This window comes from Prunus mume, linkage group LG8 (assembly GCF_029339155.1).
Source record: "Prunus mume cultivar Tortuosa linkage group LG8, ASM2933915v1, whole genome shotgun sequence".
Lineage (NCBI taxonomy): Eukaryota > Viridiplantae > Streptophyta > Magnoliopsida > Rosales > Rosaceae > Prunus > Prunus mume.
The window spans coordinates 16,522,991-16,537,078 of NC_142705.1; the positions used below are offsets into that span (position 1 = coordinate 16,522,991).

The 14,088-nt window shown below is 36.0% G+C and overlaps 1 protein-coding gene across 1 annotated transcript; it reads right to left on the reverse strand.

The window, feature by feature from the left end:
- Positions 1-4,348: 4,348 nt before the first annotated feature.
- LOC103339317 (uncharacterized) lies at positions 4,349-13,292 on the reverse strand. Its single transcript, XM_008242586.3, is given in 6 exon segments — positions 4,349-4,602; positions 4,737-4,996; positions 5,456-6,297; positions 6,818-7,292; positions 10,849-11,511; positions 11,514-13,292. Coding segments are annotated over 2 exon segments (1,959 nt in total). The 5' UTR covers positions 12,916-13,292; the 3' UTR covers positions 4,349-4,602; positions 4,737-4,996; positions 5,456-6,297; positions 6,818-7,292; positions 10,849-10,954.
- Positions 13,293-14,088: the final 796 nt, after the last annotated feature.

Below are 14,088 nucleotides of genomic sequence, written 5' to 3' on the forward strand. Positions count from 1 at the left end.
ATGTGTTGCTAATTAATGAATTATGTTCTAACAACATCTATAAGTCGATTATTGTATGCTCATGGAAAACAACAATTTGGTACATCAATCACAGATTTAGTTTATGGTGCAGTTCAGTGCACTAAGCTCTAGCGCTAATTGTAAGAAGTGGCTTGATACAACAATTAGTGAACTTCTATATAAAACCATTAATGATAGGTAGACATGTTTATTACGGGATTTGTTATGCAGATTCGAACTTTATGCTTTTACATGGTTAGAGTCAACTACAACTATCCAATGAAAAAAAAATATAACTAGTATCAATAATACTCTTTAATTGTTTAAGTATTTAAATATCTGATGTACATTTATTGGGTGACCAAACAACGAAAGAAGTGTGCAATTAAACCAAGGTTATGCATGAGGCTCTTTATTCTTACTAATTTTCCATTCAAAGTGGTTGTCCTCAAATAACCAACAATTCATTCACATCTAAACCTAGCTATATGGAGTTAACGAGGTCTAGCCCAGTGGAAAAGGACCTTGACTTGCATATTAGAGGTCTTAGATTCGAACTCCCATGGCATCATAGTTGTGTGTGTGAGAGAAATCCTCATTCCCTGTTATTTAGACTATCGCTTGTACTCAAAAAATAAACCTAGCTTTATGGAGCATGACTTAACTACTTGTTTGTCATGCTCCGAAATCCCAAGAATACAACTCTTACTTATCAGAGCATTGTAACCCCAAGTTTCTTAAAATAAGTTAACCCTTTTGTTAGCATAAAATAATTTGGATCGAATTTAGTCGTGTTGACCAAACAAAAATAAAATTTGAGTTTAGTCGTGGAAAGATTTAAAACGAAACATGAAATTAAAATATTTTATTCAAAATGACCTACAAGGTTACAAGTAATTATGGACGTAACCTAAAGTACATTTATAAAATCAATAAGTTTAAATCATAACCTCAACAGACTATACAACATGTTCTCATGTTTCACAAACTCCAAGACAAAACAAAAAATTAAAATGAATTAATGACATGAGCTCCCAAAAAATATAAAGTGGGTGACTAGCCAAATTTGTAATGCATTTTTCATTAGAGTATTCACAATTATGCTCTTTAATTTTTCATTAAAATTTAGCTAAAAACTTTCGAAAGCTATTTTAGGAGCTCTATTAAATTTGAAATCCAATCATACTATACTCCCTAGCTTAGGGAGTCATAAATACTACAATTGTTTTTTAATTCAATATAAATGGTTCATCTTACTTTTTTTGTCACTGGATTTTACATGAAAATTCAATTTGGTCATTGAGAAAAAAATTTAGCCAAATTGGTCACCGGGTTTTTCTAAGTTCACAATTTATAGACATTCCGTTATCTTCACTTAAGTGCAGTTTTTATTGTCATTTTTTCAGGAAGCACCTTCAGTCTTCTTCCTCTAACTGAACGAGTTATAGTATTTTGTGCTATTAGAGTTTAACATACTGAGGGAAATCTTGGGTTGAAATCGAAATTCTGAGGTATGTGGAAAATAAAAAAGCCGAACCAAATTAAAATGAAACCAACAACTTACCAATATATTTTAGTGCTTTATCACCTTGATTACATCTCCTTGCCATCCGAAGTCACAATACGGTTCTCACTCAATTAATTCAAGCTCAATATAGCATCCAATCTATGACCTTATACCTCACAATTCCTATTTCAACCCAAGATTTCTCCTAATTTGTTAAACTCTAATAGCACAAATATACCCTAACTCGTTGAGTTAGAGGAAGAAGATTGAACGTACTTTGTAAATAAAATTAAAAATTTAAAAAAAACTACACTTAACGGAAGATGACGAAATGTCTATAAATTGTAAAATTTGAGAAACATAATGACTAAATTGACTAATTTTTTCTCAATGACCAAATTGAATTTTCGTGCAAAACCTAATGACCAAAAAGGTATTTAACCCTTAATTAAAAGTTTAAAAAATTCATAAAAGAAGCATCATTAAATTATAGAGAGCCATCACTAGGAGTTCTCTCTCTCTCCTCAGATTTAGGAGCTCCTAGAGGTCTCTTTATTTTAGGAGGTGGATAGGAGCATGGTTGGAATTGTATTTTTTCAATTCCTCCATAAAATTTATCTAAATAGGTGGTTTAGAGAGCCCATTATGAATACTCTTATAGAATCAAAAGATAACATATTCATCGAATGACCTCAAGGTCGCAAATCAAAGTCCTTCGTACCATAGTACCTGCAAGATTTACACATAAAGGTAGGCATCACCAGGAGCAGATGCACGTTGGGACAAGAAGGGTTGCACGACCCCTTGGGATCCCGGAAATCTGGCTATGGACTCCATGAGTGACCCCTTGGACAATAGCAGAGCAACCCTTTGTGTGCACACAAGGTGCTCGATGAAAGTCCCTTGTGGGCTTGCCTTGCGCTTTGCTGCACATTGCCCAGCTGTTACACAAACACAAGGTCCAAATTTTTTTTAAAAAAAGTTAGGCCAAAGGACATCGTTTGGTCCAGGGCTCATTCAATTGTTTTTAATTCACTTGGCCTCAAAACTATGTCGTTTTGGATCCAGTCTTTTAAAAGAAAAACAAAACAAAAGATCATCCTCCTCCCCTCCCATTTATCCAACTCCACAGCACATCGCCAAACCCTTTCATTCCCAAATTAATAACTCACAACCCTAGGTGCCGCAACCTCCACCACTACCTCTTTGCTAGCGCCGACCACCACCGCTCTTGTGCCGTTGCCGTTTTTCTAAGACTGCTTGACCCGAGAATCCTGAATCCGTCATTGAGTATCACATACGTTCATATGCCCTTCTCCCTACTACTATATTGAGATTGCAGAGTTTATCTTAAACTAATAATAATGCATAACGAAAACTTTGCATTTAGTTTTCAATAAGACAAGGATGCTAAATCAAGTTTTTTGGGCCCAGTGTCATTACTTGATAATCGATCTATAAAGCCAACTACCCTTACAATAGATTAAATTATTCAACATAACTTGTAGGGTTAAGGTATCGAATTCCAAGTCCCACTGCATGTGACCCTTCACCCTCAAGTTATCATAATAATGATCTTTGGATATCACATCGTACAAAGAAGATATCCATTACCAACAAAACTAGATATAGGGATGCCAAATAAAAACAATGTAGATTTTTCCATTCACTCATACATATCTATTTACTTCATACACACATAAGAATATAAGATTTGGCACGGAGGTCCACCAACAGTTCATCATACCTATACCCATCGTCGACACTGCCCTTAGTGACTGTTGTCTTCTCCGATCATTGACTCACCGGTGTTGAGTTCTTGTCACCCTTGACGAATGATGTAGCATAACCAATAATCCATATTTAATTTGGATTTAGACCATTACTTATTTGGTTTCTTGTTTGTTGTTGATTTCCAGTCTTATTATTTCGGATTAGTTTACTATTCCTAATATGAGGGAATTATTTTTCTGTTTTTCTATTGCTAGTAGGATTAGCATTACTTTCCTATTTCTCACAACGTTAGGTGATCAACCCCAGAGAGGCAAACACAAATTTAGGATGGGATGGCCCAAAACAACTCCCAACGCTTGTATAAGGAAGGCCAAATTTGACAAAAATTAACTCAATGCACTAAACGAATCAATTAGATGCCCATTGTGTTAACCCAACCCTTGAGGACCGCCATAAGGAGGGACTCGCAACACTATTTGAGGGGGACTAGATATTAATCCTGTTCCAGCTTTTTTTTTTGGGTCAACATCTAATGATCAAAAGTGAGACTGGACTAAAGTAGTCCAATCCCATGCTTTATCTTGCCCAACAAACAAGAAAATAATTGCTTTTGGTGCACTTTTCATCAATCAGCTTTTTGCACTCCAACTAATGTTTGGTGACTAAAATTGAATATTGCAATGGAATTACGTTGCATTTAATTACATTACATTTTATTTTTAATATAATTGAATTAAATTAAATTTCTAGATTAAAAATAAAATTTCTGCAATTAAATAAATAAAAATATGCAATAAAATAGATATAAAAAGTCATCATTTAATAAATGGGAGTTTCATTAAAACACCCAAAATGGGAGTTGAAATTATAAAAAAACCCAAGCATTATTTAAACATATAAACACACCCAAAACCCATCATTACACACACTCAAAACCTATTTATAAACACACCCAAAAAGTTGACTTTGGGGTTGATTTTGGGTATGTTTCTATGTTTAAATAGTGCTTGGGTTTTTTTATAAATACATGTCTAGAATTGGGTTTATTTATAAATTTGTATTAATGAAATCCAAATCCGCAAAATTATAAATCACAAAAATACACTATAATATAACCATAACCTATTTGTGATATCCATGAATTTACTGAATTTACATATGCAACTAAAACATCAAAAAGTAGCAAGAGCAAAGTCCGTAGTTGAACTAATTCAATCATCTGACAAAATTATGCAACTCATTAGTCATGTGTCACTAATGTAATGAGTTGCCTTACAAATTCCATTAGAGCACTTTCAATAAAGAAAGATTTTCTACAACGTATTCCCACCACTCTTCTTCATCGATTCTACCATTTCTATCTGCTTCCGTGAATGTCCATGACATACACAAGAATGTCGTCACCAAGAAGCAAATACAAATAATCAACACCAAAACAGAGAAATTCATATTTAAACAAGAAGTAAAAAATAAAGAAAGAAGAGAAAATAATTACTTGTATAACAATAAGAGGATCAAAATTGGAGGAGCTGTTGCAATTGTTTGAGAGAAAAAGTGATTGTGTGATGAGGTCCAAGCTCAGGCAAGGCATCTTGGTCCGTGGGGTCACAGTACCCCTAGTTGAATTCTCTTTTTCATTTAGGGATTTACTACCCGCCTTTTGTAGTTGGGGGACCCTACTTACCCAAGGGTAGGGGCATGCTTTGTGCGACTCACCACCACCAAGGTCAACAGTCCAAGACTATCATGCATCACCTGAGAAGATTTCAATCAAGCAACCAATTACGAGAATTCCCTATTTAGTTACAAACTCACGTCACTAGGCTTGGCAATATTGGGTGTTATGCAATGCCCTGCTTAGTACCTTTTGGTTTTGATGGACCAGGCAAAAGCGTAAGCAAGCATAATAGATGAAGTAGAGTTTCTTATAGGCGTTTACGATATATGCCAATTTGGTTTTTATAATGAAAGAGATTCTCAAGCATGTGAGTTTATTTTAGGAGTAAAATACATATACAGGTTTTTTTTTTTTTTTTTTTTGGGGGCTGTTTTACTTATCATCTAATGTATTTGTTGTCCCTCACTGAAACCAGCTCGGTTACTACAAGCACTTGGAACATTCACAAAGCTCCCTGATTTGGTTTCACTCCATTATCCACCAGCATTTTTGAAAAAATCATCAATCCTTTTTCATTTTGCCCATCTTGTACATACCTTGTGATCAACGTAGTCCATGAGATGACATTCCTTTGCGGCATTTGAATAAAAAAACTACTTCGCCCGCTTTAAATCCCCATTCTGAATGAAACCAGTAATCATTGTATTCCATGATGGCATGTCCCTTCCCGGCATGATTCAGACATTACAAATGGAGTACGAGTTTGGTTTCACCTGAGACCATAATGCATCTTCCATATTCGCTGTTGCAAAACCTTCAAATAGGAAACTCGGAGCTGTAGAAGGTAATTGGTTTTGGTCAATGAGAGCCGCAATGCACCATAAATGGCTTTTCTTTTCTATGTGCCGATACCTTAGTGAATCTAATTTACCCCCATTTTCACTTCTTAGCTCTCCTCTATTTACTTTAATATTGCAAGAATCTTGCAGTAAATCATCCCAGTTCATATTGAACTTCTCTTCAATCAACTGAGCCTCAGTTCTGGCTTCTGACGCCTTTAAATTCCTATAAAGATTCTTATGAAGTTTTACAAACTCACTCCTGTACAACCACTTGTCAGTGCACATACCATGTTCCTTAATAAAGTCAAGGACCTCCATCACTCTCTCAAAGTAGCCACCGTGAAGACAGTTCAGTAGCAATTACTCATGTAGATCTCTGCTTACCACCAAATTTTCACTCTCCATATTCCTCTTAATGTTCCCCCACAAGATCGCATATAACAGATAGGTAAGTGTTTGCTTAGTGGGTTGAATTTTCATCTCTTGCATTCTTCTGTACGTCTTCAATGCATCATCCATTATTTTGGCCTTGCGGAAAAAGTTGATGGAAGAATTGAACTGGTAAACAACAGAAGGGATTTCCTTCTTCTCATCCACTGAAAAATTCATAAAGTCTGAATGAGAGATTTGACTAAAATACATTAATCTGTAACCATTATGATCACTTTTCAATTTTCACTTGTTCATAGAAGGCAATCTCTTTGAGACACAGAGGGTATGCTTTATGTTCCAATTATGCAGTAATTAATCAAAATCAGCTAGTTTATCAATCAATATGTTCTCAGAAGTTAAATGTTTCTGGGAACAGGCAAATTATCGTATGACTTAACAAAATTGAGTAAATTTCACATCCCTAATACCGCAAGAAAGAAGCATGGGCGACCAAAAGTTTCGCAAAGCTATACGATTCTCAGTGAACAAAAGTTAGAAGTAATCCTTGAGAAGCCAAAAGAAAAACCATTAGACCTCTAATTATGGCCTAAATTTTGAGAGAAGAATTATTCATGGAAAGGGTAAATTATTGGCAATAATTCCTAAAAAAATGTCAAGATAAGAGCACAGCACAGGAAACAATTACAACATTTCCATAGGTCACGCTAAGAACACAATACGTACCTTGTCACAATGGAACAATCAAGTTATCACTTGCAGTTGAAAAGGGACTATCCACCGCCAGGCTAGGAAAATATCGATAAACAGCAACCAACTCTAGGAAGCTGAAAAAGGAGGATGTTTTGTCAGAGTGAAGGGCCAAAATCATCATAAACAGACACATCCGGAGAAAAATATATGAAGAAAAATATCAAAACAAATAGCTGATGATCCTTTGTAGCATGCAAGATCACCCAAGTAGATCAAACATCGGTGGCACCATCTTCATTTCAGTATCCTTGTCCATAACAATTCTATTTTCAGAATCCTCAGAGAAATACCCCAGAGGCCAGAGGGAACCCATACTTTGCTCTCATCTTCACTATCAAATCATGATAAAATCCAGCTGCCTCTGAAAGGAATGTTTGAAACTGCAATCTTATTTTTGTAATCCGATCAGGCTGAGCAGGGCCCTTCACACCCTGAGATAAGTTTGAACCTGCATTGATAAAAATATGAAACAATCAAGGAGAGGATGAAGAACATAAAAATTAAAAAATAAAAAATAAAAATAAAAACGAAGAAACAAAGTTGCCCACATCGTGTGCGTCTACCACGCTAGTTTGTCCCATCGAAAAGGAAAAAGATAGTTTTCCCTGTCCCTTCCGAACATGAAAAAGTATCACTTCGAAAAGAAAAAAAAAAGGATGTCGTGAATCCATCTCGATAATTGGGAGGGGAAATTTGACAGAAATGAACAAATTGCATGAGGGGGTTCCCTTAAGGTCGTCAAATTGACTCCAGATTTCATCCCTCATGGATATCAAACTGAATCAAATGTAGGAAAGGAAAAGAGATGGATAAAAAAGGGATCAACGAGATGGATAAAAACCCCACCGGATCAAAGGAAAGGAAAAGAGATAAAATAGATATAAAAAGTCATCTTCTAATAAAATACAAATCCACAAAATTATAAATGACAAAAATACACTATAATATAAACATAACCTATTCATGATATCTAAGAGTTTACTGACTTTACATCTGCAACTAAAACAAAAATCATGATGGATATCCATTCAGAAAATTGAACACCCTTACATTCGATTTTTATGCAGAAAATAGTGATAAACCATAGGCTAATGAATGATAAATACTCTGTTCAATCATAAAAATAGTAAGCTGTTATATTTATGAGTACCTTAATTTTGTGATAAATTTGTGCATAGAAACTTGCTACTACAAATAAACAAACCATCATGATGATTATCATGTTACAATTCTACATATGAGGCTTTGACCAAGCTGATTTAGTAAACTTGACTAGCCAATTATCACAATCTGAACTCAACTCTAAGTTGTAAGTTTGCAACTAGCAACCGGTACCTTGGATGGGGAACTCATCATCACATTAGGGGTGATAATCAAATCAAATCATATCTTATGAATTGTAGACTAAGATTAAGATCTCCTAGTTTCTAAACCTGTACCAAACTTAGGAGGTCAAGGCACAGAAGGAAGACGACGAGAACCACTTTGACTTTGAGTGTAAACTGTAAAGTGCAGAAACATTCACTTGGTTGATATTCTTACACTATCAACCTGAATTTAAAAATAAAATAAGTCCTTTCATCTTATCCATGACCTCCACTCATCTGCAAATATACATGGCTCAGAATCAAGGGGAAAAAGTGCAGATATTGATTTAAGTTGCAAGAACAAAATTTAAAAAATCTACAGTATGCTCGATAATAGAGAACACTGCAACAATAACATTTTTATCTTAATTTGTCAGAGAAACAGAAGACAAAAAAGAACCAATTATGAATGCCCCACCTCATTCAAAAAACAATTACCACTATAGATCCTGAGCACCTTGCATTCTGATTTCATGAAAGATGAAAACAAACAATCAAAAGCACGCCACCAAATCTTTATTACACCAAACTGACTTAATGCTGACATCAATATATTTGGAGCAGGAACATCTCAAAGACAGATAATTCACAGAAGAGAACCAATTCCTCCCAAGATAAAAGGCATGCCCAGCACTTAAAGGGACTGTCCTAAATAGTCTAGCATGTCTTGCAATTGATTTTTGAAAAAGTATTTAACTTCAATAATAGTAATGAGTTTGCCGCAATCATTGCAGTCATACTTTGAAGTTCTGAAGAAAAAGGCAAATTGCCAAAAAGGTATATGGGGTTCAAATGAGGTTGCTAATGTGCACGTAATTGATGGCTACCTAAATGTGACTTATCATTACCATGGGTGAACAAAAAAACTGCTTTGTTTATTGTGACACACTAAATAGAAGAAATCCTGGCCAGTGACAATCTCACATTGAACTGTAGCCAGGTACTTTGGATTTCTTCTGTACAAAACTTTGCCTGCTTTCTGAAGAGATCATGTTTGCAGGAAATGTCAACAGAATTTCACAATTCTACACATCTCCAATAGTAAAACGATATTGTCAGTGAATTTTAATGAACTTTCTCAAACTGATACAAGTCCCTTAGTAACCTATTAAAGACAACAGGAAACTCATAAAAAATAAATATAAATAAAAATCAATAAGGACATATTTCCAGAATTGAGCTTGATTTTGAAGCTGGGCCTCACTACTGCCCCTTGTAGGCTACTTTTTTGTAGTTCAGTCTTACCTTTAGCTTAAGTTTTATTATGAATCATAATCAACAAAGAACAACTAATCTCAGAAGATACTAGCAATCAAGAATATCCTAGCTGTCTTCAATAAGTTTCTCACATTCGCCTCTTGCTTCTATGGAAAACCAGCAGTCCACACAAACTTATGCCTCAAGATCTTTAACTCAATGAGCATTCAGAAACAAAAAAGAAACCACTGGGATTTACCTCCCTTCACTAGATGTAACCAGTGCGCCCCAAATCATACAATTCAAAAGCATCTGCCATTCAAATGTATCCATTTTAGAGTGTGCATTTGAGTTGAAAAGCAACACAGCAGAAGATTCTGTGCAAGACATGCTACTACTGCCAATTGAAAATCTAAAAATTCCAAACACATAGGAGATGGCCAAAGTAGGATTTACTATCATAGTATCATGACTATATTACTTGCAAGTAATTTTGATTGCATCAGGGATTTTTGGGTGGAAAACACTCAATGTCTGCACAAACTCCGCAAACTCGATATATCCATTGTTGTTGTCATTGAAAAGATCAAAGAACAAAGAAAAAATTGAGGAATGAAATTCCTAATTAATGAAATTAAAGGAATTTTCAGTCTATGACTTGCTCTATGCAGAGCTAGATCCAATATGTGGTTTTGCACATAGAAATAAAAAGATTAGGATGATAGCCACCAACCATGTAAACCACACACAATTATGCAGTTGTCATAAGGAATTCTTTGAATTTCTTGCTTGGCTTGTTTGAGGGGTTGTGTTTATAAGCAAGAAGCTGCTAGGAAATGAAAAATCTATGAGCTGCAATATGCAATGAAGCAACCAACAAATTCACGTGAGACTCCTCATAGAGTCAAGGCTGTCTCTATGTTAGCCCAACCCAGTTTTTGTAACATCCTACCTCCGCCTTTGGTATCAAATAACACCAGCCAAGATAAGGAAAAAGAGAAAGAACTTGACATATAATAGTTTCAGAGATTTTCTTGAATTGGTATGTAACTAGTGGGAGTTAAACAATCACATTCTTTTGCAGATAAGCCATCCAGTGCTTTTCATTTTCTATGTTTACAATTCAAGTTCTGGCATTACTTTCACACAAGCAAGTCAGATAAAGTGATCTAGGTATAATTTACTTGAAAGGAAAATTATGACTAATGATCCTCTCTCTACAGCATCAAGAGAATTACTACACAGATAAATTCATACGCTTTTTCAAGGTTAAAGTATTATACTAATCTATGACTCAACAAATAAAATGCCGGGTATGGACTATACCATGAAAGGAAGATTCATTCGCAGTCCCAAACATAAGAATATGGACTTATAACAATTTAGCATAAAAATAAAGAAAGGAAACAAATAAATAGCAACTGGGGTTTCGTGAAAAACCTAATTTGATGGGTCTGAGAGAGTGAGAGGAGATGCCAACGAAAGAGAGCGATGTGAGCAAACTCGTCATGGATAATTAATCACTTTTCTAATAGTGCCTTTTGAACTATCTGCTAATTGAGAATCTATGTTCATAAAAATCATCATCTACTGTCAGATCATCATAAGGTATATAACCAATCTTCTTCATTCTTTCATGTAGATTGCAAAGTAAAGAATATATAAGTTCAGACTGATAATGAGACTTATCACCAACCACAAACACATGCACCTTATTTCCAACTTCTATCCAGCTGCAACCAGGCTGCTTCTTCAACCCTTTCTCTTTCATTTTCATCCTTATCTTTGCAGCTTCTCTCCATTTCCCAGAAGAAGCATATATGTTACACAACAACAAGTAAGTGCCTGCTTTCTCTGGCTCCTCCTCTAAAAGCTTCTCTGCAGCCAGCTTCCCAATGTCCATGTTGCCATGAACATTACATCCAGCAAGAAGAGCCCCCCAAACAGATGCCGATATCTTAGTCCCCAGCTTCTCAAGGACATTAAAAGCTTCTTTGAGCCTCCCAGCCCGACCACAGAGATCAACCAAGCATGTGTAATGATCTTCTCTCACTTGTATTGACCCATCTCTAAGAAGTTCATTAAAATACTTTAGCCCTCCCCCACCAAACCAGCATGGCTGCATGCAGAAAGCAGCCCCACATAAGTAACATCGTCAGGTTTGCACCCTAATTTCCGCATTTCATTAAACAAGTTAATTGCCTCAACACCACATCCATGATGTGCATAGGCTGCGATCATACCATTCCAGGAGACCATATCCCTATGGGTTGTCAATCCATCTTCAAACATCTTCCTAGCAGCGACTAATTCACCACATTTTGAATACATGTTAATGAGTGCTGATACCAAGAATGCACATTCCTGATGGACTGTTTTACTTATCATCTGATGTATTTGTTGTCCCTCACTGAAACCAGCTAAGTTACTACAAGCACTTAGAACACTCACAAAAGTTCCCTGATTCGGTTTCACCCCATTATCCACCAGCATTTTTGAAAAAAACATCAATGCTTTTTCATTTTGCCCATCTTGTACATACCCTGTGATCATCGTAGTCCAAGAGATGACATTCTTTTGCGGCATCCGAATAAACAATTCCTGCGCCCGCTTTAAATCCCCATTCTGAATGAAACCAGTAATCATTGTATTCCATGATGGCATGTCCCTCCCCGGCATCCTCTCAAATAATTCAAGAGCCTCATCCAATCTCATATTCTGGGTGTAGCCTGTAATCATTGCATTCCACGAAACCACATTCCTTTTAGGCATCCTATCAAAAAATTCTCGAGCTTCATCAATCATGCCATTTCTTGAAAATCCCGCAACCATTGCTGTCCACGAAATAACATCCCTTTCCGGCATCAAATTAAAACGCCTCCTTGCCTCTTCAATTCTGCCACAGTGTGCCAAAGCCGTTAAAACTGTATTCCAAGATACCACATTCTTCTCTGGCATCCTCTCAAACAACTCCAAAGCCATATCAACCTGACAATTCCGTGCATACCCATCAATCATGGTGTTCCAAGAAACCACATTCTTCACCGGCATCTGATAAAACAACCTCTCTGCCTCCTTAATTTGTTTTAGCCTCATATACCCACTGACCAACGCAGTCCAAGTGATCACATCCTTCTTAGCATCCACTCTGTCAAACAGCCTCCTAGCCTCCTCCATCATCCCACATCTGATATAACCCATGATCACTGTTGTCCATGTGACAACGTCTTTGTCAGGCATTTCATCGAACACTTGGCGTGCTTCTCTAACTTTCCCATCTTTGCTAAGCCTAGTAATCAGCCAGTTGGATTGTGCCACATTAAAACTGGCACTAAAATCTCTATCAGGCGATGTGATTCTAGGCGTCACCGTGTAGTTCGTGGAGTGGTATAGGAACTTGAGACTGCACAGCATGGGAAGAAGAGCCTGAGAGGAACCCATGAGCGGTAATCCAGCTCTGTTGCTAAGATGCATCATGGTAATTGGTAAACGTAACAGAGCTAACATTTGGAGCTATGTTTGGCTCGCCAGAATCAAATGGAAAACTTGCCTCAATTCTCATGCATACTGGTAACCATCAACTCAAAGTTTCAGACAGTTTTACACCTTTTAGTGGGCAAGGCAACATTTGTTTTTTTGTTTGACTAGATTTTAAATAATTTGATATAATAGTCCGGAATAAGTTATGATGAATTTCATGTCCACTTCAAGACCGGCGACGTTAACGCCTTCAGCCGTCGCCTGCTTCTCCTCCTCTGACAAGTCTCCCACTCGTCTTCTGCTCTGCCAAGTTATTAGAATGAGTGATAGGGGAGAAGGGTACAGAGAGAGAGAGAGAGAGAGGATGGGTGTTTGGCGTTGCGTTGGGTAAGGGAAGAGTTCTTCTTTTCAAAACCTTTGTTTTTTGGGCGGATGTTCATTTCTTAACTCTATGTTTCTGTTTTTTAAATTTTATTATTATTATTCATTACTATTAATTAGACTCTCTCCGCACACGCTTTTACGTTTGCGAAATATTTTTTTTCTAAATTTAAATTTATTTTAGAATTAAAAAAGATAATAGGTAGTTGTATTATATTAAAATAGAATCCATTATTTGATTTTAATTTTAAAAAAATATGAAAAAGTGTTAATTTACTGTATTATCCTCATTTAATTAATAAATTTAATTCTTAATGTTTGCATTAATCAATGACATATTCTAAAGTTCTAATATTTTGAATGTTTCATCATTCTCTGCCTTTTGCTTTTTTTTTTTTTTTTTTTTTTGAGAAATTCTAGGATTGCATTCATAATTCAGTCAAAAAAGTCATTAGCCACAAATGGCGATTACAATAACGGAGCGGTCGAGCAACAAAATTAAGACAATCTGGTGTGCCTCCACTAACGATCACGCACGATTAAATAAACTCTAGCATAGGCATCCCAACTAAGATTGCAAACTCTGAATAATAAAAAATAGACAAAGCTTGAAAAAACCAAGCCATAACAATACAAATAAAACTCTCACAAATGAGAGATAAAAAGCTCTCACAAAGGAGAGGTGAAAAGCTCTCACAAAAGGAGAGGTGAAAACTCACAGAGAACCTATAGAGTCTCTGTGACTTATTCCGAACATAAAGAAACCGCAAAAAAGATGTTGGTAGAGATCCGACGTCAAAACGCAGGTAGAGATCCAAC